This window comes from Poecilia reticulata, chromosome 20, assembly GCF_904066995.2.
Source record: "Poecilia reticulata chromosome 20, P_reticulata-male-v2, whole genome shotgun sequence".
NCBI lineage: Eukaryota > Metazoa > Chordata > Actinopteri > Cyprinodontiformes > Poeciliidae > Poecilia > Poecilia reticulata.
In genome coordinates this window covers 14,729,018-14,749,347 of record NC_088849.1, presented here as the reverse complement: position 1 = coordinate 14,749,347, position 20,330 = coordinate 14,729,018, and the positions used below count along the sequence as shown (strand labels likewise).

General features: G+C 38.8%; 1 protein-coding gene across 1 annotated transcript in view; it reads left to right on the top strand.

The window, feature by feature from the left end:
* Nucleotides 1-440: 440 nt before the first annotated feature.
* prex2 (phosphatidylinositol-3,4,5-trisphosphate-dependent Rac exchange factor 2) overlaps nucleotides 441-20,330 on the top strand; it is a 97,142-nt gene continuing 77,252 nt past the window's right edge. The window contains exons 1-3 of the mRNA XM_008396340.3: nucleotides 441-1,019; nucleotides 18,128-18,199; nucleotides 19,458-19,580. Of these exons, the coding sequence (XP_008394562.1) occupies nucleotides 882-1,019; nucleotides 18,128-18,199; nucleotides 19,458-19,580 (333 nt within the window). The 5' untranslated portion in view covers nucleotides 441-881. The remainder of the gene's footprint in view (nucleotides 1,020-18,127; nucleotides 18,200-19,457; nucleotides 19,581-20,330) is intronic.

Below are 20,330 nucleotides of genomic sequence, written 5' to 3'. Positions count from 1 at the left end.
CCATGGGTCAGTGCTAAATGTTGCTAGATTACTTCTTGTTGAGATTTTAGGACAATATGTGCATAAAGTGAAGATAACTAAACATGTAAAAATGACTTTATAAATTAGAAATGCGCACAAACGTTCAACAATAACCACTAAAATGTTAAAATGTTTTTCTGATATAAATGTATTCCAACTTAAGTGCACTTCACTTAGTTTATTAAATTATCAGCCCATGAGGTGATTTGAGTTATGTTTTAGGATAAAAACTAATTTCCTGAAAGACAAGAAAAGACTTGGTTTTTTAAGAGACTTTCAATGTAATAAGTTGAGAGGAACAAGTATTTTGTTGTAGTAACTGGGATAGATAAGGAGAAAAGAGCCCTAACAGGGATTTGTAAAAGTGGGAAACATAAGAGACCTTTGTGTGCAGTAAAAGTCTGCAATGTGACGTCTGTTGATTTGCAGCGCGATTTGAATCAATGGAAACTCCTGTCTTTATTTTGAAACATTTAACCGGAAGTTATTGTGCGCATTGTGGCATACTTAACATGAGTGGTCCCCACTTTTAAGGCTGCTGGTGTAGGATGAAGGTTTTCAGGAGTCACATGGACTTAACTTTTAACTGGAGTTCAGTTCATTCTCACTACTCAGCAACGCACCTTGTGCTAATTTCTTTCTCTCTTTTTTTTGAAACTTTTTGCTTCCCATTTAGCTACTTTCCTCGCATATTCTGACATTTTTTCCGGACTTTTTGAGGACTTTCATCGCAGACACCGGTTGCTAGTTCTGAATATGTTGCGAACTTTCTTCTGCCGCATCTAAACTCAACTTGGTGATGTGAAACCGTGACCGGCTGAAGGAAATAGCGTTTCTTTACATCCACAAGTTCCCTCAGAATGACTGAAGAAAGCAGAAGTGAACACAGAGCTGAAAGCGGAAAGGACCAGGAGAAACAGCTCCGGCTGCGAGTCTGCGTCCTAAATGAACTTTTAAAGACTGAACGGGATTATGTTGGGACACTGGACTTTCTCTCGGTGAGTGTTGCATAATGTAGCAAGAGTTTTTTTAAAAAAAAAAAGTCCAGACTGTATTTGTCTTTTTTTTTTTTTAACCAATTATGCCCTGACAAATAAAAGCAGACAATCTATTTAATATGCACGGTGCATCTGCCTTGCAGAGCAACAACGGACCCATTAAAGTCTTACAGGGTTTCATCTAGTCTTTGCGCGTTGCTGTTCTTGTGTACAGGTTTTGTATCATTTGTCTTGTTTGTCTTGCAGGCCTTTTGATTAAGATCTCTGTTTGTTTGCAAGTGTGAAATTGGAAGAGCAGTCGCACAGCCAGAACTCTGCTTTGATCCTCTTTTCGGTTTGACCCAAGGATGTTTGAGGCTCACAGTGAGTGTGGCGGGCAGGTCACTCACTCAAACATGGTGTAACACTGGCAGCAGTGTCACAGTCTGCATGTCCCATCTGCATGTAAATATGCACATGTGCATATTCATACGCTTTCTTTGAGACGTTTTCTCGAATAAAATCCAGTGCAGCCAGTTGCCTTCACAAGTCAACCGAGATGCTCATTGCAAAAAGAATATCCAAGTCTAGAACTTGAACATTAATGTCCACAGACTTCCTCCATCCAATCTAACCGGCTATAATGAGAAAGAAGGGAGGAGAAACATTTCAGTTTCTAGATGTGCAAAGCAGGTAGGGACCCTGAAAGACTGGAACTTTTCCAGGGCCTGAATGCAAATGTGCACTCCTCGCCACACTTTTCAGATGCCAGACTTTCTCTCCACAATTAAACAGTACTGCTAAAACACATCAACATGTCTTACTGTAATGGGATAATTTACTAAAAAAGGTACAAATACTTTCACCTTTTTTCACTTTGTATAGCACATTTCAGCCTCAAGACATTACATGATGAAATAAACTAAAACGGAAGACATTACATTGCTGTGGCATAATTACAGAAATTAGTAAAAATTTCCAATGAAATTAATGATGTTCCAGCTCTAAATACATAATAATTATTATTTTTTGCCTCGATTTAATAGACAACATACTACACTGTTTGTGCAGTGCTTTGGTCATTTATTGAATGACCACACAACTGTAATAAACATAGCTAAATATTAAACAATGAAGCAAAAAAAAATAATGCTAGAAATACTCCCAAAACATCTAAAGGGTGAGTTTCTCACACCAATTTTACTAATTCCTGTCATGTGCAGGATCACAACTGTATCCCGTAACGACATCTCTTGCAACATGAGAGAGACGCATTTCCCATCTCATCAGATCCATATGGTGCAAGCTCTGCCAAAGACATCACAGGTGGACTCGAATGAAAACCATTAGCATGAGTGTGGGCAACACCTGGCTTGCCACCACATGACTGGAGGCACCCACTGTCCTTCTAATGGCTTTACATCACAGTTATAGGTTGGGTAGGGGACACTGTAAGGCAAAATGCTTGATTTTCAGTGATGCTCTCAAGTATCGCACAGATATCTGGATCAAATCCTCTGCCACCACCGTCCAGATGTTTCCAATTGGAACGAAGGAGAAGAAAACGGAGGATGGAGGAGCACTATCTGGCATCGACGACAGATAGGGGTTTTGTTGGGAATGCAGCCACCCCTCCTTTATCTCCCTTGTTGTGCTGTGGCAGGGATTAATTTCAGAGGTGACAGATCCTTGTGAGGCCTTTCTGTTCTGGCCGGGAATGTTTGGATAGATGCTTCAGATTGATACGAGCGGGACTGGTTTTAATGCATTTTATCTGATGGTGTTGAAAGAAGTTGGATTGTTAGAAATAAAGAGTTTGATCTTCTTTGGGGAGACCCTGGCGAGCTTTTATGGAAGATATTAAAGATGATCAAAGAAAAGCCCTACTGTGGAGAGAGGTCACAGGACAGACCTTATCTGATCGGAGGAATAACAGGACCCCTGCTTCCCAAACACAAGCCAGATAGGAGTCACAATTCTCTGTGTGTCTACAGGTCAAAGGGTAGCCGCCCCCTGTCTGTGCTGCCTTTGGGTGTCCTAATCCTGGAGGGACAGGGGCAGGCAGAATATTATTAGAGGGGGTGAAAGGGAAAAGCAGATCGCAGAGCAGACAGTGCCAGGAGGGTGAAGGGTATGAGTGGCTGGGCTTCTTGTAAGCCATATTTCCTGGAGGAGGAATTCCTCTGAGGTTAGAAATTGCTGCAGAACAATGAGGCTCTGGTCGGTTGGTGAGGTTGAACCGAGGTGCAGAGATTGCCTCTCCTGATCTGGAGGACCAAAACACAATGCTTACCCCCAAACACATGTTTTAACATTCAGGTCATAGAGATTTTTGTTCTGGGAAAGTCTGAGCCCACAGTGTACGTCTCTCACACTCTTGTGGGAAAATGAAGATTGCATCTTCTCGGTGTCGATGCTCGGAAGTCTAATTTTGACTTTTTCTTGGAATTTTCTTTGGATAATTTCCCCTGCATTTTAAAAACACCAAGCTTCCAGAATAATCTGAAAGCAGAAGAAGCTTCCAGGGAAACATTTGTGTGTATATATATATCTTGCATAATGGACAATTATAACTTGTGATAGTGGACGGAGGTGAGAGCCGGTGTTTGTCTTGGACCGCTCTGAGCTGATAAAATGACGGCCAATCTCAACAGTGGCTCAATAGGAAGAAGAAATTTAGACTCTGCTTAAAGACGTGCTGAGATAATAGGGTTCATATGCAGTTTTAAAGAAGCCTGGAATAGTCTGGAATTTGATTTAAGGATTTTTCACGTTTGGACAAGTGTGGAAAAATAAGCTAAAGGTTGGAAAATGTTTGTATGCACAATTTATTCCCAGTTTCAAATGGTGAAATAATTCCGACGTCCTCAATTTTCATGCACTTTAAGATTTTAAAGAGAGAAAATGCAAGAAAGGTTTCAGTGTGTGGGGGAAATTTTTTATGTTCTGCTTCTGGAGGAAGATCTGAGCCACAAGTTAATTTATTCCTTTGGGCTTGGAAATAGATTAATTGGGCCATCTGCTTTGATCCCTCTTTAACAAAAGCATCTTTAAAGTGAGTGCAATGTTTAAAACCATTTTTAGACCTTAAATCAACAGAAATTACATTTGATCAGAGACAACGGAGTCATTCTGTCATAAAACATTCCCAGGTAAAAACGACATCTGTTTAAGACATTTAAACAAGAAGAAGGCTTTCTCTGTTTAGCTATTTTGTATTTTATGCTGATGTTGCCTTGGTCAACAAGCAAGTCACTATTACTTTTTTTAAAATTTTTTATCAGTGTTGTGTCTGCAGAAAGGGTTGTAGGAAGTTCAAGAAAATCAGGCCTAATGACGAAAACAGACAAAGAGCATTTACTGCATCCCAGAGATCCAGGTAGTTCACTAAGCCATTTTTGTGTGTGTTTGCTTTTGGGTACTCCATGTCTTGCTCTCTGGGCTTTAGCTTTGTTTACTTCCTGAATAGAGTAGTCACTGTAGCAGCAACCAGACTGCCTGCTTTTTCTTGTGCTTGTAGCATTTGATCCAGACAGTGGTTAGGTCAAGGAAGGGGGCCAGAGACGTTCATGCCTCTGGATATTATGATCCTGAAGGTCACAGCCTCTTGATCCTATCCTTTTCCCGTATGTTCATCTTGAGATGTTGGTACTTCCTTCCCTTTCCTGCAAAATAGAAACAAGGTCATGTCTGCCTGCCTCTCCTTTGATAAGAGAAGACACAAACTCGGATGTCAAAATGGGGGACATTTTTAGAAGGAGGGTTGTTATTCTGCAGGGAACTTTGTAAGTCCAGGTGTTATGTGATTGAAGAAATCAAGACAGTCTGAAATGTGTAACTTTTATAAGAATTTTTTTTTTCTTTTTTTAGATATTTGTTAAAACTATCAACATGTCATGACAGTATGTTGTGAGACAGTTCCTCCACCTCTTCCCTGTGCTGCTATTGCTATCTGAAGAAATGCACCGCTTACAAACAAAAACAACCAATGAGAGCTAAGATGAGCATCAAGCTTGTGAAAGCGCTGCTAATGGTGGAGAAATGTTATGCTAACTAGCCTTAGCATTCAGGACAGGCTCTCCTGACAGTGAGAAGCTGTAGTGGTAGCAGAGAGCAAGGGAGCAGTTGAGTGGCTCCGATTGACTATTTCCAGTTAGCATTGTCTCATACTGTCACGACAAAATGAGATAAATATGGAATATAAATATGGAAAAAATATATATAAAAGTTACATACTGTGTGGCTTTAATATTTTACTAATCAATTGTCTATTTTTAGCTTGATTGCCGTAGTGTTGTCAAATCTTGGCCTGTAGAGAAGCTACTTTCCTTTAGCACAGTGGGCCAGATCTCTGTCCTCAGAGTTGTTGAAAGGGTTTGAGAAGTTCCTTGTATCTGCAACAGGCTGTGACCCTGAAGACATTTCACTTGGGTACCTAAGGACAATACTTCTTCTGTAACCAAAGCAAGAGTTGCGTTTGCATTATTGGCACAAAGTCAAGCTTGTTCCTTTGAGCGTGTTGTGGGTGTTTTCATCTTGTCACGGACCTCGTTCATGGTGCTCATGGACAGCACTTCAAGGCGTAGTCATGGTTTGGGAACTTCTGAGTTTCTTGTTTGCTTTTGGCAGATGATTCTGCTGGCATCTTCAAACCAGAATCTTTAGCTGTTTGCAGTCAAGAGTTAAATTTATAAAGAGCTTATTCTATAAATGTGAGGACTTGGTTTTCAACCTGAAAAAGGTTTCACTGATATTACCTGGTTGGTTGCTTTACGCACATAGGGTTTATGTCTGTTAGTGTCTCATTCCTGAAGTGATAATTTAATTGAGCAGGAAATGAATCGATAGATTGACTTAGTGTCTACATTAATAAGGTAAAACTCCTCATCTACTTGTCTGTCTTCATTAAGACTTTCATCTATAGTCATGAGATATGAATTATTATCGAAATATCAGCATCCTGGATACAAGCTTACTCTTTCGATCAGGAGTCTGCAACCTTTATCTCCAAAGAGCCATTTTTGCCATCTGTTCATCTAAACAAAACTTGCTTAAGGCCACAAATGTTACTTTGCAACCATCAGAGACCAGTTCATTTCTTTTAAAATAAAAATCTACAATAGGAACTGTGTGGTCGTTTTTAAAGAATAATAATTTTATTTCTACTTTTAGGTTTTAATATAAAGGGGAAAAATGTGTATTGATTATTGATTTTTAGCTAATTATTAAAAGCCAAGTTGGTGAAGGTCCAAAGAGCACTTTTGAAAAATCTAAAATGTATTGGAGAATGTCATTAAGAAAAAGAATAGTTGAATTTCCCTCCTTGATCCGTCACCTCTGACTTTATCTCGTATAACTGGAAAGCAGAGCATGGATGGGCCAGCAGCTCGGTCAATATTTCAGTCATTAGAAGTGACAAATATTTTGAGATGTTGTTTGAGTTTTTACAACATTGACCCTGTTGTCTTTTAGGGTCAATAAATCATTTTATGAAACTAGTTTAGGGGAAACGGGGATTAAAACTAAAGTTGAGTGCTTTATTCCCAGAGCATGATGTTGGGCATTAACTTACATCAGTTTATCGTCATAATGTATCCCGATTGCTCTTGTTTTTATTCCCTAATTACTTCCTTTTTTTTTCCAAAACTCATGATTGCTGCACAATATTTTACTTACCATCTAGTTTTTTTTCTTCAGAAACAGCACAAATGACGTTTGTGTGTTAAATAAAAGGGATCTTTTGGGTTGAAGATGTATTTAAGAAAGCACAAGTAACCAAAATACTGATTAAATTATATGAGAGATTATATAGAGGAGGTAGGTGTGATCTCTTCACAGATATAATAAAGTTATAACAGTAATCCTATTTAGTCATAATAATAACCAATTAATATAACCGCTAGTAATTATTTTCTATCTGGCTGTCATAAGATTCTCCGCTATAATCTTTGAAAACTTATTTTGGAATAAAAATATCTTGATTTGCAAATAGAATAACCAATTATTGTTTTTTGTGATTATATAAAATGCATAACACTTACATTTTTGTTAGATTATCATGCTTTGGTATTACATAACTAAGTGACATTAAAATTTTGGAACCCCCGCCCCCAACAACTTCAATGTCATAGACTAGTGTTGGCCGGGAAGCGGCTTATTGACGTTAATCGGGTTCTTTCCCTCAGATTGTCGCCAAGTAATAACCTTTTACAACCAAACGTTGCCAAAATGTTCCAAATGCTGTCACAATGTTCGCCTCTAATGTTGATGTTAAAAAGCAAAATGTTCCTTCCGTTTGTTTGATTGAAATATATATATGGTATATATGCAAGCGCACCCTACAATGCAGCACCACCCCACACGGCAGTGTTAGATTCTGTACATGTTTAATCCTTGTTTTTTTTTCCCCCTGTGAATAAAAACACACTGTAGGTGTGGAGGAGTCGAGAGTTGAACTCTTCAATCCTGAACAATTTCAGATGCTTCATAGTTATTTTTTTCATGTCTGGCTTTATTTTTATCCCACTCCACAAATCTTTGTCTGTCCACATTTTTTGGAAACTGAGGAGTGCTTTCCGGCTTTCTCCTTATAAGATTTGTATTATTGTGCCTGTGAAGTTAGAGCCGTATGGTTTCGTGTTGCCGCGTTGAATCCTGACCTCCGTTCGCAATCCAAACTAAATGAAAGTCAGTTCCAGCTTAATAATCTTCCAGGTGTTGAGAGCAGAGGTGAAAGGGAAGCAAGGTGAGATGTGTTGTTTTTCTTTCTTTAAACCTTTTTTAATTAGATTTGCTCCATGTATCCAGTCAGCCGCTCTCCTGTGTCTGTCCCCCCCTGTGAGGCCTCCGAACTCAATGAAGTGGCACACTTGCATTTTAATTTCGCAGTCTCAATATTAAGTAACCCACATTTTACAATATGAATCTATGACTTCAAAATTACAATTTCTTTCATAGTGTGCCTTTTGTTTTGCCTGATGCTTTTCTAATTTGACAGAGGATGCAGGTTTACGTCAATGCAAGTATCATCAAATTTGTCTTTTAGGATCCCCAGGATTGATTTTTAGTAAGATTTCCTTTCCTACAGAGATTTTTTATATCAGGCTTGAATCTCAAAATGGTTGAAATAATAAATAATCCTTCCGAGATTGGAGAATTAGCAAGTTTTTAAATGTAATTTTGCCAAAAGTGAGTACCCGTATTTATTTGTGAAAAAATGAGTAATCCACGGAACAGGCTGCTTGAGTTAGCTGCACTCTTTGAAGTATGTAATATCTGTTCGTTTTAGTCCTGTCCCTCTCTCCTGCGGGACCTTACCGTGGATTGAGTGCTTCAGTTTTTCTTCCTCACAGATGCCAGTTTTGAAGCAGGATTTCCTTCCTTCCTGAACCTCCCCGTCTTTACATTGTGCTACATGCTTCCTGCTTAAAAGCACACATGCAAACTTATAACTCCCGCACTTTACACCAGCACCACACTCTCTGCAGAGAGGTGCTGCTGTCTTTAAGCCCAGAGGAGAAGGCGGCCTTTGATTTGGCCTGTGGCAGGTGTCTGGTCACATGGCATAAAACAGTGGCAGCAAACACTTGTCAGGATGGGGGCAGGGGGAGCATCCTCACAAGGGACTGTGTTTTCCACACTTGTGTCAAAGACATTCTCAGATTTGCTCAGATCTTTGTGCAGAGAGTGTACTCCTGAACATTGCCATTTTTATAGGAGACAAAAATAGATTGAAATACTGACTGAAATTGTGCTAATGTATGCGTTCTCCTAAACCAGCCCCCTATCCTACACTATTTGCTTCATACAGAGGGTCTGGGTTTCTGGCTTTTGAGAAGTGATTGCTCCCTGGAGGCACAGACTCTGTTAAGGTTTTAAATTTTACCCAATTGCTCAAATTTGCCTGTGAAGTACGTGCCAGTTCAATGCTATGAAGCTTACCGGAAATTGCCTGCGCTGTAAACAACCATCTTCAACTACAGAGAGACAAGAGCTGATCTGAACGAGGCGAATGTTGATTTTAATTCAATATTTAGAAATGTGGCCAACACAGACTGAACAGCTTCCTTCACTTCCTCAGCTGCCATTTCTAAAACTACAGCCTACTGCAATTCTAAAAGGGCACAAAAAAAAAAAAGAAAAACAAGGTCGTCGTTCACAACTTCTCCTTCTGTTTGCTGATTGGCCCGTTATATCTACCGGAGGGAATCGAAGTGAAGGGGAAAAAAGCCCAGACTGTGCTGTATGTGAGATTTTTTCGTATTGTACAGAAAGACAATGGCCAGGCTAGTGTACTCCTTGAACTTCTCCACATTTTGCCATATTATAATCACAACTGTAAAGCTTCGAATAGGATTTTATATCAACAAAGTGTGCATAATTGTGAAAGAAAATTATACATTGTTTAAAAAAAACAAAACATACCTTTTTTACTGAGTTCCCTTGTTACATTATCTTGCTTGAAAAGACGTTTCAAGTCTCTTGGCCTAAAACTGTTTTTTTTTTCTATTGCCTGTGCTTATAGCTGCATCCATCCTTCAACTAAGTATGGTCAGTTTCCCTGTCTCTCTGAATAAAAGGATCCCTACAGCATGATGCCTCTATCACTGTGTTTTACAAGGCTTTTTGACAAAAGCTCATAATTTTTTTTATGGTCCTATTTTGGCATTACAGCAGTCAAATCCCCACTGGACTAATTTTTTGCATGTTTCCAGTTGGGTTCTTGATGATTTATTTATCTTTGCACCAAGCTCCAATTCTTCCAGGTTGGAAACAGGTCTCCTTACCATCACCCTAATGTTTGGCTCCAAATTCAGTTGAGTCTGGCCCTGCCATTCCAAAACTGTAATGTTATTTCCAATCAGAAGAAACGTGTTGGTCAAATTAAAGGATTACTTTAAACCAGTCCCAGGAGTATGAGCAACTCTGGGCTTAGCAGTAGCTCTGTGAGCAGCCTTCTTGTCAGAGTTCAGCTGCTGCAGTTCTGTCCAGCCCGACTTGATGAGAAACTCTCTCTAAATGATCTAATTATGCTGCTGAATGGGATTTACTGTAGCGGTTTGAAGACTCCAGTAAGTGTCTCTGTCTCTCTGGCTGCAGACATTAATTTCTGTCTTGTATTCCCCCCCGTCCAGCATTTTGACACTTCTGCTTCATATCTGTGATTATACTTTCAAATTTCTACATTTCTACATTTTTGATAAAACCGTCATCACGTTACCGTATGCAAACCCAGGGTTTGATTGCTTCCCGACAAACTCATGATGAACACGCTCCTGCCAGAGTTTGGTTGTGTGCAAACACAGGAAGTCGAAGGGAGAAGCTGGCCGTAGTCCTTCCCTGACAGTGTCCAGTTTAGCCTCTGCCCATTTCACTCCTACTTGCTAGGCTTGCTTCTGAGGATGGCAGAGGGCCCCTTTCTGCAGATGGCGTGGAAGCTTTGAAATCAGATGAACAGTTGCAGTGTGTGAGACAGTCTTGACTGGGAGAGCGCCGTGGATTAGCAAGCTGACAGTTTTGCTCTGTCATCTTGTAGATCGATAAGGTTTTGCTGGTGTGCAGCCCTGCTGGGAATCACCTGAACATCAGAGGATGATGCTTTGCTTGGTTACACATTGAAATTGGACGCTGGCTCACCAAAGACCGTCTCCCATTTGCAGCAAGTCTCTCCTCCCATCTCTAATTAAGTTTCACAGTTCAAAACCTCTCTTCCTAATTTGTTTGAGATTTCTCGCCCTTCTAGTTTCATCAGTGTCATGATCTGGATCTTGAAATCTGGATAAGTGTTAAAAAACATTCCTTTATTGCTACTGGATAAAAAAATTTAATTTCTGTAATAGAATGGCTTTTTAGAACAATTTATATTTCAAATATTGAATGGATTTTCTCTTTGAATTTTCAATAACTGTTTTTTTCTGAAGTCCATTGATTGTTTCAGTTTTTGGAGTTGAATTGGGCTGTAATTGCTTTTTTATCCTCTAAAACACTCTTTATTATTATTATTATTATTATTTTATTTTATTTATTTATTTATTTTTTATTTTTATTTTTTTTTTAGCATTTGTTAGTTTGAGTTTTTACAAAGAAGTAGCATAGAGTTCAAATAAAAGTAAACTGAGTTACTTTAGATACCAAAAAAGAGATGACATATACCACAATAGAGAAAGGCAATCCAACTTCTTGATATGTGTTTGTTGTTTTTTTACTTAAACGTCCAGGATGTTTTTAAAACTGCTGCAAAAATGTAGAAATTACAGTTTGGTAAAATGTGAAATTTCAAAGAACAAAAATTGTTGGAAGTCTCCTGTGTTCATGTTAATTTTAATTACATGTTAACTTCAAACTGCTCAGCAAGGATTAGTCATAGAAATTAAACTCATGCATATTTCCTAGATGAACAAGCTTGTTTTTGTTATTTTTCTTAAGGTTCAGACTAAAAATATCAAAGTAAATCATTTTAAAGTTTTTTTTTACTTTTTTACATGTCATGTCCAAATCCTAAAAATTCTACTTCAAAACACAAAACCTGACTTTTATGTGAGATAATAATAAATACTCTCACCAATGCAATAATGCAATTGTTAGCTTTTTCTGTTTTTCTGTCACGAAGTTCTCTTGTTTTCAGCGCAAGAAAAGCAGCTAAAGTCAATCTTTAGTTCTCAGAATCCAAATCTTAGTTACTTTTTGAGTACATATAAAATTGCAAAGTGCTGGGATCTTTCATGCAGCACAATTAATCAATTACTCATTACATGTTTATCTTCTTGGGCACGCACGCTTTAAATAGGCTGGACTCCTAATTGCAAATCCCGTGCGCTTGTGTGTGTGTACACGTGCGTGCTCTTCAGGTGTGTGTAGCTAAACGCAATAGACCTATTGATAGAAGTAGACACTGAAGATACAAATGTGCTTTGTTTCTCAGCCTGAGGAAGATTATGTTAATATAAACAGGTCACATGAAGTTCCAGAAAGCTTACAAAGTATTATCTGGTAAAACTTACAAAATGTGAACACGCAAATCATCCGGTATATGGTTAGTTTTTGTTCACACACAGCTAATAACCACTGAATGACTGATATAACTTTAGAACAAGTGGTCACAAACAAGTCGTTTCTAACACAGTGATCTGGTCGATGCAATAAAACTTCTTTTCTGTTTTCGGATGGGCGCTCTTAGTCTCTGGTCAGAACTTTTTTTTCTTGTGGGAATTTGGTCTGTTTGTGTGACTTCGTGCAGAAAATTAAACTCTTCATGTTTGTCCTTGGGCTGAAAAGCAATTTGCAGCACAGGACATAAAACATGTACTTCTCACCTAAATGTTAGAGAAAACCAAAACTCTTTTGTAAGCGTTCTTTTTTTTTTTTTTTTGTCCCTTTCATTGTCGATTTTCTGGCTCTGCTCTTGTTTTTATCCAGAGCAAGCTGAGTGACTCAAGTGCTTTGAGAGGTTGTTGCCAGAGGGCGCTGAACTGCTTGCTCACCTGTTACCTGTTGTGTTTTATCACAGCATTTTACGCTGCAGTTCCAGGAAGAATATAGATGGTAGGAAAAACACGGAGAAATGCACAGCACTTCCACTGTGTGTGTTAATGAGCTCAACAGAGGGATTTGTCACACAGAGGCTGTTTGTGTCTGGCGCTAGCTTTGGACCGTCTGTATCTTGAAATTTTTTTTGACACTTTTCTAACATTCTGATTATTCTAACAATAATTTTTCTGAGGTTATGTAGAGCAGTGGATATAGAAACGTTTCAGCTTCTGAAAGGAAACCGGACCATGAATTTACACATAATGGGTAAGTTGGTTAAACAGGATTATAATGACAACACAAACAAAATCATAAATATATTCTTTTCAAATTCCTTTTTATTATTTGTGACATTGACAGTAGTATAAATGTATCACCAGAAGCCTTTCTTAGTTGCATTTGTAACGATTTGACATATGTTCAGCTGTGTTACTCTTTATAGGAACTGAAGTTACATAAGCACCTAAATGATCATTTGCAATCTTTCTTAACATTCCTGTCAGCTGCAGAGCCACTAAATCTAAACTGCAGACTGCCGAGAGGAAAGGGTGGGGAATTCAAAATGTAATAAAAACCGCTGACAACTCTGTGGCTTTTTAGAAGTGTTGTCATTTTGCTTTGAATAGTCAGAATCCATCTGCAGAGGAGTCGCTGAAGTGAGTTTCTTCATGAAACATTAGCAATGTTACTGCACACTCATGCTTTACAACGGAGCTTTACAATCAGGCCATATGGTATACCTAACCATGATGTTTGTTTACTGCTGTCCTGACTACAACTATGAGCGAGCAAAAGTGGCAGTGGGTCTTATAGGCTCTTAGAAAAGAGAGTACAGTTTCTTTCCAATGTGCATCCACACCTGTAAGCAAAATTTGACGTTTTTTCTAGTGTGAACAACCGATACCACATTCTGCAAAATTAAATGGTTAAACTTGTGCTTTGTTTCTGGTGCCACATGTGCTATTGCTCTTAATATCCTTGCTCCTCATGAACTGGAGTTCATGAGATTCTAAAAGTTGAAACTTTGCATGATTCATCAAACTTGAGTCGTACTCTTATCGTTCTCGTCCACTTGTTCTGATTTAAATCCTTTAACAGATGTTGATGTTTTGGCCTGCCGTTTGATTCCTACTCATTTATTTTGGATTGGAGGTTCCTATGCTGCTATGGGTGGTTCTCCCGAATGTGTAGTTGTGTGAGGCTTTCCTCTGCTTTGTTTTCCAAAGACTATAACCTCAGTGTAACACGGAGACATGCTCTGGCTCGGCTAACAAACAGTATGCGATTTGTTTTGAAGTGTGGGAATGTCCATCATTGTCCTTCTGTGACGTCATCTCTGGTTTACTTACTTGAGGAAGCAAGTGGCCTTTGTTTTGTTTTGCCAGACTCCGTTGCTGTGATTCATCTGTTTCATTGACAAAGTTGGAAACGTTTTCAAGGGGAGGAGCTTGGCTTCCGCTGATTGTATCTTGGCATTCTGATGAAGAGATGCCAGAGGAGCATGTTACGTAATATCCATTCGTAAAAGTATCCTGAACTATTCTTACCCTCCAATTTTGTGGTCAGATTTTTTTTTTTTCTTATTTAACAGGAAAGAATTTCAGTCACTTGGCATGAACCAATATTCTTTTTCCGGACTAGGTATGACTTTTCTGTGGTTATGCCTGATTCAAAGCCAGAGGAATTTTACTTCTTATGTTTTTAATTCATTTTATTGAGACTGAAGTGCTTCACCTGCTCCGCCACAAAATGGGATGCCAGGTTGTGGAGTACCCAAACGCAGTCAAACGGAGGCAGAAGTGGAGCAAAATTAGGGATTTTTATTAATACAAAAATACATTTACAAAAATAAAGTTCAAGCCCAAAAGCTCCAGGAAGGGGAACTGAGGTTAATGAAACAAAATGCAAATTAAAAAGATAAAACAGGATCAGTGCAGAGCAGATGAACCAACAAAGAACAATGTCAACAATGGAGCTGATATAATTAGAAAAGTGGAGAATGAGACTGAATGCAGGTGAGATAAAAAGGGGATTAGGAAAAGTTGTGGAGAGAGCAAACAGGCAGCCTGTGGGAAGGTGAATAATTAACACAAAGGAAGCCACACTAGACAGAAAAAAACTACGAACCAAGGGGAAAGAGACTAACACCGCTCCAAGAAAAACAAAGCAAAATGCACACACAGAGCACAAGAATCAACTGAGAAACTAAACAAAAAGGAATTAACTACTATGACAAAACCATACTGGCAAAAACGAACAGAAAAGATTTTGTCATATTCAAACTAAAACCCAGAAGTAACTAGCATGTCTGTCAGTAAAACACCTGGGCATTGTTGCATTCTTAAGCTTGCAGCTACTATCTGTGTGTCTTTCTTATGTTTTGAGTTTTTCTGGAGCTTTTCCTTTTTTTACCGGTCTCAGTTTTCTGTTCAAACGTAAAAGGAGGCCCTCAAGCTGTTGTTGACAGAGCAATCAAACGCTCACCTGTGTTCAAGCTGAAAAGGATCATAATCAAACACTCATACAGTGAAAACAGTTTTTTTTTTTCCCTCAAAGCTGTCATACTACGAGAATCTAATCCTGATTCGTCCCTACGCATGACTACAAAAGTTCAAGTTACTATGACCTTCTTTTAGAAAATACCACTTCGGCATGAGGCAACAGTTATTTCCACATCCGTGTCTTTGTTGCCCGCAGCATGTGGGCCGGTGTTGATTAATGACATGGATTGCCGCACGCAGTTATTGGCCTAATGTATTCATCAAACCCATCTGTTCTGTAGCATAATGAAAACTTTAATGAGGTTTTAATGTGCAGCCACCTTCTCAGCTTTCATAGTGACAATTCAGGTGATTATGGCTAGGTGCTCAGGGACAGAAATTGACTGAAACATTACTTTCTTTCTTTTATTCTTGTTACTTGCTGCTAAGGCAAACGTACAAAATCTATTTTTTTGTGTGTGTGCAATATGTTTGCTGTAGAGTTCTGTAGTTTTGCAGTTGCTGGCAAGTAATAAAAGCTTGGAAAACAGGTCATAGTCATGGTAGCACTTTTTTTCCTGTCACTGTGTCAATAAAGTTTTCTGTTTGCTGCCCAGGAAAGTTGGGACAGTTGCTAACCGAGGTTTATAAGAGGTACTCTGTAAGTTATTTCTTGAGCCATGCACACATCTAGAAATAAAACAAAGAGGGTTAGCTCTTATCTAGTTCTACTTATCACAGTTTTTATCTATTTTGAGGTTGGAAGACATGCCGTAAGAAGTTGGTTTCCGTTTTACAGCAGCACTTTAAAATGCTAATGTGTTATCTCTGACCAATCAGGATTGATCTCTCTGCATTCCATTATGCAACCTGTTTAATGCTTTTAAGATCAGAAAATTCTCCATGGTAAAATTTTCCAAATGTTCCACATTTAGCTACAGCTATTTACTAAAGACAATCCTCTGCAAATACAGATATTGCTTTTTGTTGAGTGTACTCTTTCTTTCTTTTTTTTTTTTACTGGAGATGCGGTGACAGAGAAGCTAAAGAGACGAGACAGAAAGTCATATTTTTCCCTTTTTTACCACATATTCCAAGAACTGTGTCAGGCATTTGCAGCATTCTAGAGGAACCATGTTTAGTGTTTTCCTGCATTAGACTTGCTAATCAGATGCTAATGGTCATGAGTGACAGAGTTGCAAGGCAAGGCAGTTACAGAATGGTAATCAGCATTGAGTTGTCCCTACAACAAAGAGCCTGATTATGTGCGGGCCCTTTTTTTCCCCTGACCACTAACCTCAGTTTATTCACTCGCTTACATGCTGCTCTTTTTGAAGTGATCCTTTGCGTCAAAATAGTGAGATTAAGAAAATTTCTGTGAGCTTTTTTTTCTTCTTTATAAGTTTAACACAAGAGACTGAATGTGTACTCGGTGAGAAATGTTGAAGGGTTTTTGCTGAATTGGTATCAGCAGCTCAACATCTGCTGTAAATGAATCAAGAGAAATCTCTCAGCTCTCACAGTCCTGAGATGTTGTTTGAAAAGAATAATTCTTGGCATGGCTGCTCATTAAAGTAACCCCCTTGCAAGCTTTTTGGATGTATTATGTTAGTTTTCTCAGGGCAGAGGGCCCGCTGTGAGGCTACATTGGGTGACAGATGGCATTGTGGCCCTCAGTGGGGCGGTAAATGGATGCCCATTGTTCAGGTTAACTACGGAGAAAGACTTCTATCTATTTGATCATGTGTTTACTGCATTGCTTTTTATTGTCACTGATAAATAAGGGTGTGCGCTGGTGAATTGTCAGAATCTGTGGCATTGTGGCTCATAAAGCATTGGCTTTGTGTGATCTCACACAGAGACCTTTGGTGACATTTCAGATTTTTGCTTGAATGCAATAGCAGAATGAGTGCAAATTTTGCTAACTCAAAAGGAGCACAGTGTTCTGTGTGGGATTGCTTCCTTTCATTTTTGGTTTATGGAGCTTTCTCCCCTAAAATAATAGACATGCTCTACTTTGCAAATCAGGCAGTTTGGATGTGTTGAATAGTCGGTATCTTATTTGTAATGTACGGCATTCAGAGTCCATCCGCCTGTCCATCTGACTCATTTCCTGTCCGTTTTACACAAGGCTGTGAACCATTTCAGTGCAAACTGAGGTTCATGAGTTGAAGATGCCAACAGATCCACATCATCTGCAAACATGAGGCAACAAATACCCTGCTCTGTATGACTATTCTCTATTACCACTAACATAATCTGGGAAATAGGAGAGTTGACCCTAAACCTTAAATTTGACTCTCGGATAAAAATTGATGTTTCTCCTGCCTGAGGTTGTTCAATTCAAAATCTTTTGCTGCTTAAGTGTTAATAACTACACTACAGAACCTCACTTCCCCCAAAAAAGACCTTAAATACAATTTAACTCGCTTTCCGTCAAAAGAAAGGAGGAGCTCTAACATCAGAAGTTGTAACTTTGTTGGAGATCAGATTCAGGCGGATTAAAATTTTGAGTTGTGTGATGTAATTTATCATCTGCGTTGTACCGAGTCAAAGATTTAACTTGCTTTGGTATGCATCCCATACCGAAGCAAGTAAGGGACAGGCATCAGTCAAGAGCGAATAGATTTTTTTTCTTTCTGCCAAGTTGCACACAGAAAGATTTTTGTGGATTTCCAGATGATGGATGTCCTCTTCTTTCAAAGCTCTCCTCCAGGCAGAATTCAGGAAATGAGTCATTTTCACGTTGGTCACATTTAAACTGCACCTTGTTAATTTATCACTTTCAGAAAGGGCTCTGAAGCATTAATTGAGATTTTTGGGGTTTGTGTAGCACCATGGGACTTGGACTCCTACAGGAATGTTAGAGTAAAAGCTCTTTCCATCCATCTCAATTCACACTCTGTCGGCCTCTCCATCTTACATCAATTGCTGCTTAATGTTACCTTTGAAACACAACGCTCTGCAATTATAGATGGCTGTGTTTTGAGATATCGGATTTCAATTGTGAGGATTGCAAATGTTTTGTACATGTGAATATGTGCAACAATACCCAATTAGTGTCAAATCTAGCTGGCCTTGAAGTAATTTAATCCCTGTTCTGTTCTTCTGCTTTTTCTTCAGGTGTTCCTACATCGCCTCAACCAATACGCAGCCACCAAAATCGACAAAAACATCACAGAGGAAACGGTGAAGGTAAGCAGAGCTGGTGAAATAACACTGAAGGTCATTAACGTTTGCCCTCAACATTCCAGAGAAACCTTATTTATTCTATAGCTCAGTCTGTGAAAAGTTTGGAAATGACATGCAAAGCTAAATCAGTCCTAGTAAGGAGTGTTTTTTTTTTTTTTTTAACTAAAACAGCCAAGTTCTGAATGGAGAAAGACGTAGGCGATGCAGGAAACAGCTGCAAATGTCTAATCTATTTATAAATGATTTCGGCTGTAGGATAATAAAAGGACGCTCCGTCGCAGTGGGAGCCTCTCTGTGAGCTTGCTTACTTTTTGAGGTAAACACGCATTCAGAGGATATTTACTGCACGTCCGTGTTTTGGAATATGTCCCCGTGTGTTAGGTTTTGTTTGGGAACATGCTGTGCGGAGAGGGTTTTTTCAGATAGCAGGGGGTTATTATGGCTGCAATGTCACAGAGGGGCTAAATGACATTGACTCCTCCAGAGTTAAAACCCAATGATCAAAGTTCCAGTTTTTCTTTCTGTTTTTTTTTTTGGTTTTGTTTTTTGTTTTTGCTGTTTGCATACCATCTTTAAAATTTGTTTTAACCCCAAAAACCAATGAGAGAGCTCTGATTTTCATGCTTTGATGTTTTTTAAGCAGACTGTAACATCAGGGTGTACTAAAGTGACTGATGAGGAAAAAACATCATTTATCTACCCTGCTTTTTAAATGTAATCATAACCTATAAACTTATAATTACAAAGTGGAAGGGAAAAAAATTGGTTTTCAACTTTTAAATAAATAATCTATAAATATCTTCCACCTTTGTGTGATTTTATTTTTGTATAGGTATATTTCATAATACATAAACAGTCAAAAGTTATAATGAGTGTACAACAGTAAATTCTATTTTTAATTGAAAAACAAGCTACAAAAATAAATACGTTTTTATTCTCCAACACCCTCACCCTTGCGAAGAGCAAAGAGGTGGGTGTGTGCGGTGTATACACGAGGATGATTGATGGCGCTAAGAGCCTCCTCCTGGTTCTGATTGCTTGTTTCTGACCGAGCTATGTATTTTTGCAGATTGCAGTAGGAACAAAGGAGGAAGGCAATGAACCTGATTTTTTTTTGTCATGGCATAGTGACAGTTTTGACAAATATGCAAAAAACTTTTTTTTTTTTTTTTTATCAAAAGTTGCATACTGTAACTTTATGCCACAGTGAAACACAGTTGCATTTGTTTTTAGTTAACAATGCAGCATTTTCACCCGTCAGGTTTTATTCTCCAACATTGAGGAGATTCTGGCCGTCCACAAGGACTTTCTCTCCATGGTGGAGGAGCTGCTGCAGCCTGAACCTCATGCTCACCACGAAGTCGGCCGCTGCTTTTTGCACTTCGTAAGTAGCTTTCTTTTTTTTTTTCTCTCCTCTTCCGGAACCTTTAAGTTTGATTCGGTCTCCGTAATCTGAAAACTTCCTCCAAAAGTGCACCAAGGTCTACCGCAGCACAACGGCAAATAAAATGATACTCCACATGTCATCAATTAATCTCTCTGGATTACTCATGATGAGACGGTACGCATGTGTGACATTCTGGATGTGGCTCTGATATACCGATCAAAGAGCCAATATATCACATTACTCCGATGCAGAGCCTTGAGGCGTACTGGCATGTTATAGGTTTTAAAGTGTAATAAATCTGAGCATCCTTCTGTCGGACTTCTGCTCTGCGCTGTTGGAGACAGGTGAAAAGAAAGCCGATCTATCTGCTGTACAGATGGCAGAAGGTTTATTATGAGATGATTTGATTTAGGGGGTGGGCCGCTCTTCAAAGCTAAAAACTGAAAACTTATGACCATAATTCAGTCAGAAGTCATCATGTGAGTGCACAGAGATAAAACATATTAGACACTGCTCTTCCTCAACGCTGTAGAAGTCTATTGTTCATGCAAAAACTTTCCCATAAAAAAAAAAAAAATCCAGTTAGCTGTTGATTGATGGCAATTGGGGTAATCCTTTGAGTTTCACGCTTGCGTCAGTCCGTCTTTACTCGTTTGAACTGCGCTAATGGAAACCCCACGCTAAATTTATTAACATTTTTCCAGGAATAACATGTTCAGTATAGATATCAACGCCTTAACTTAGAAT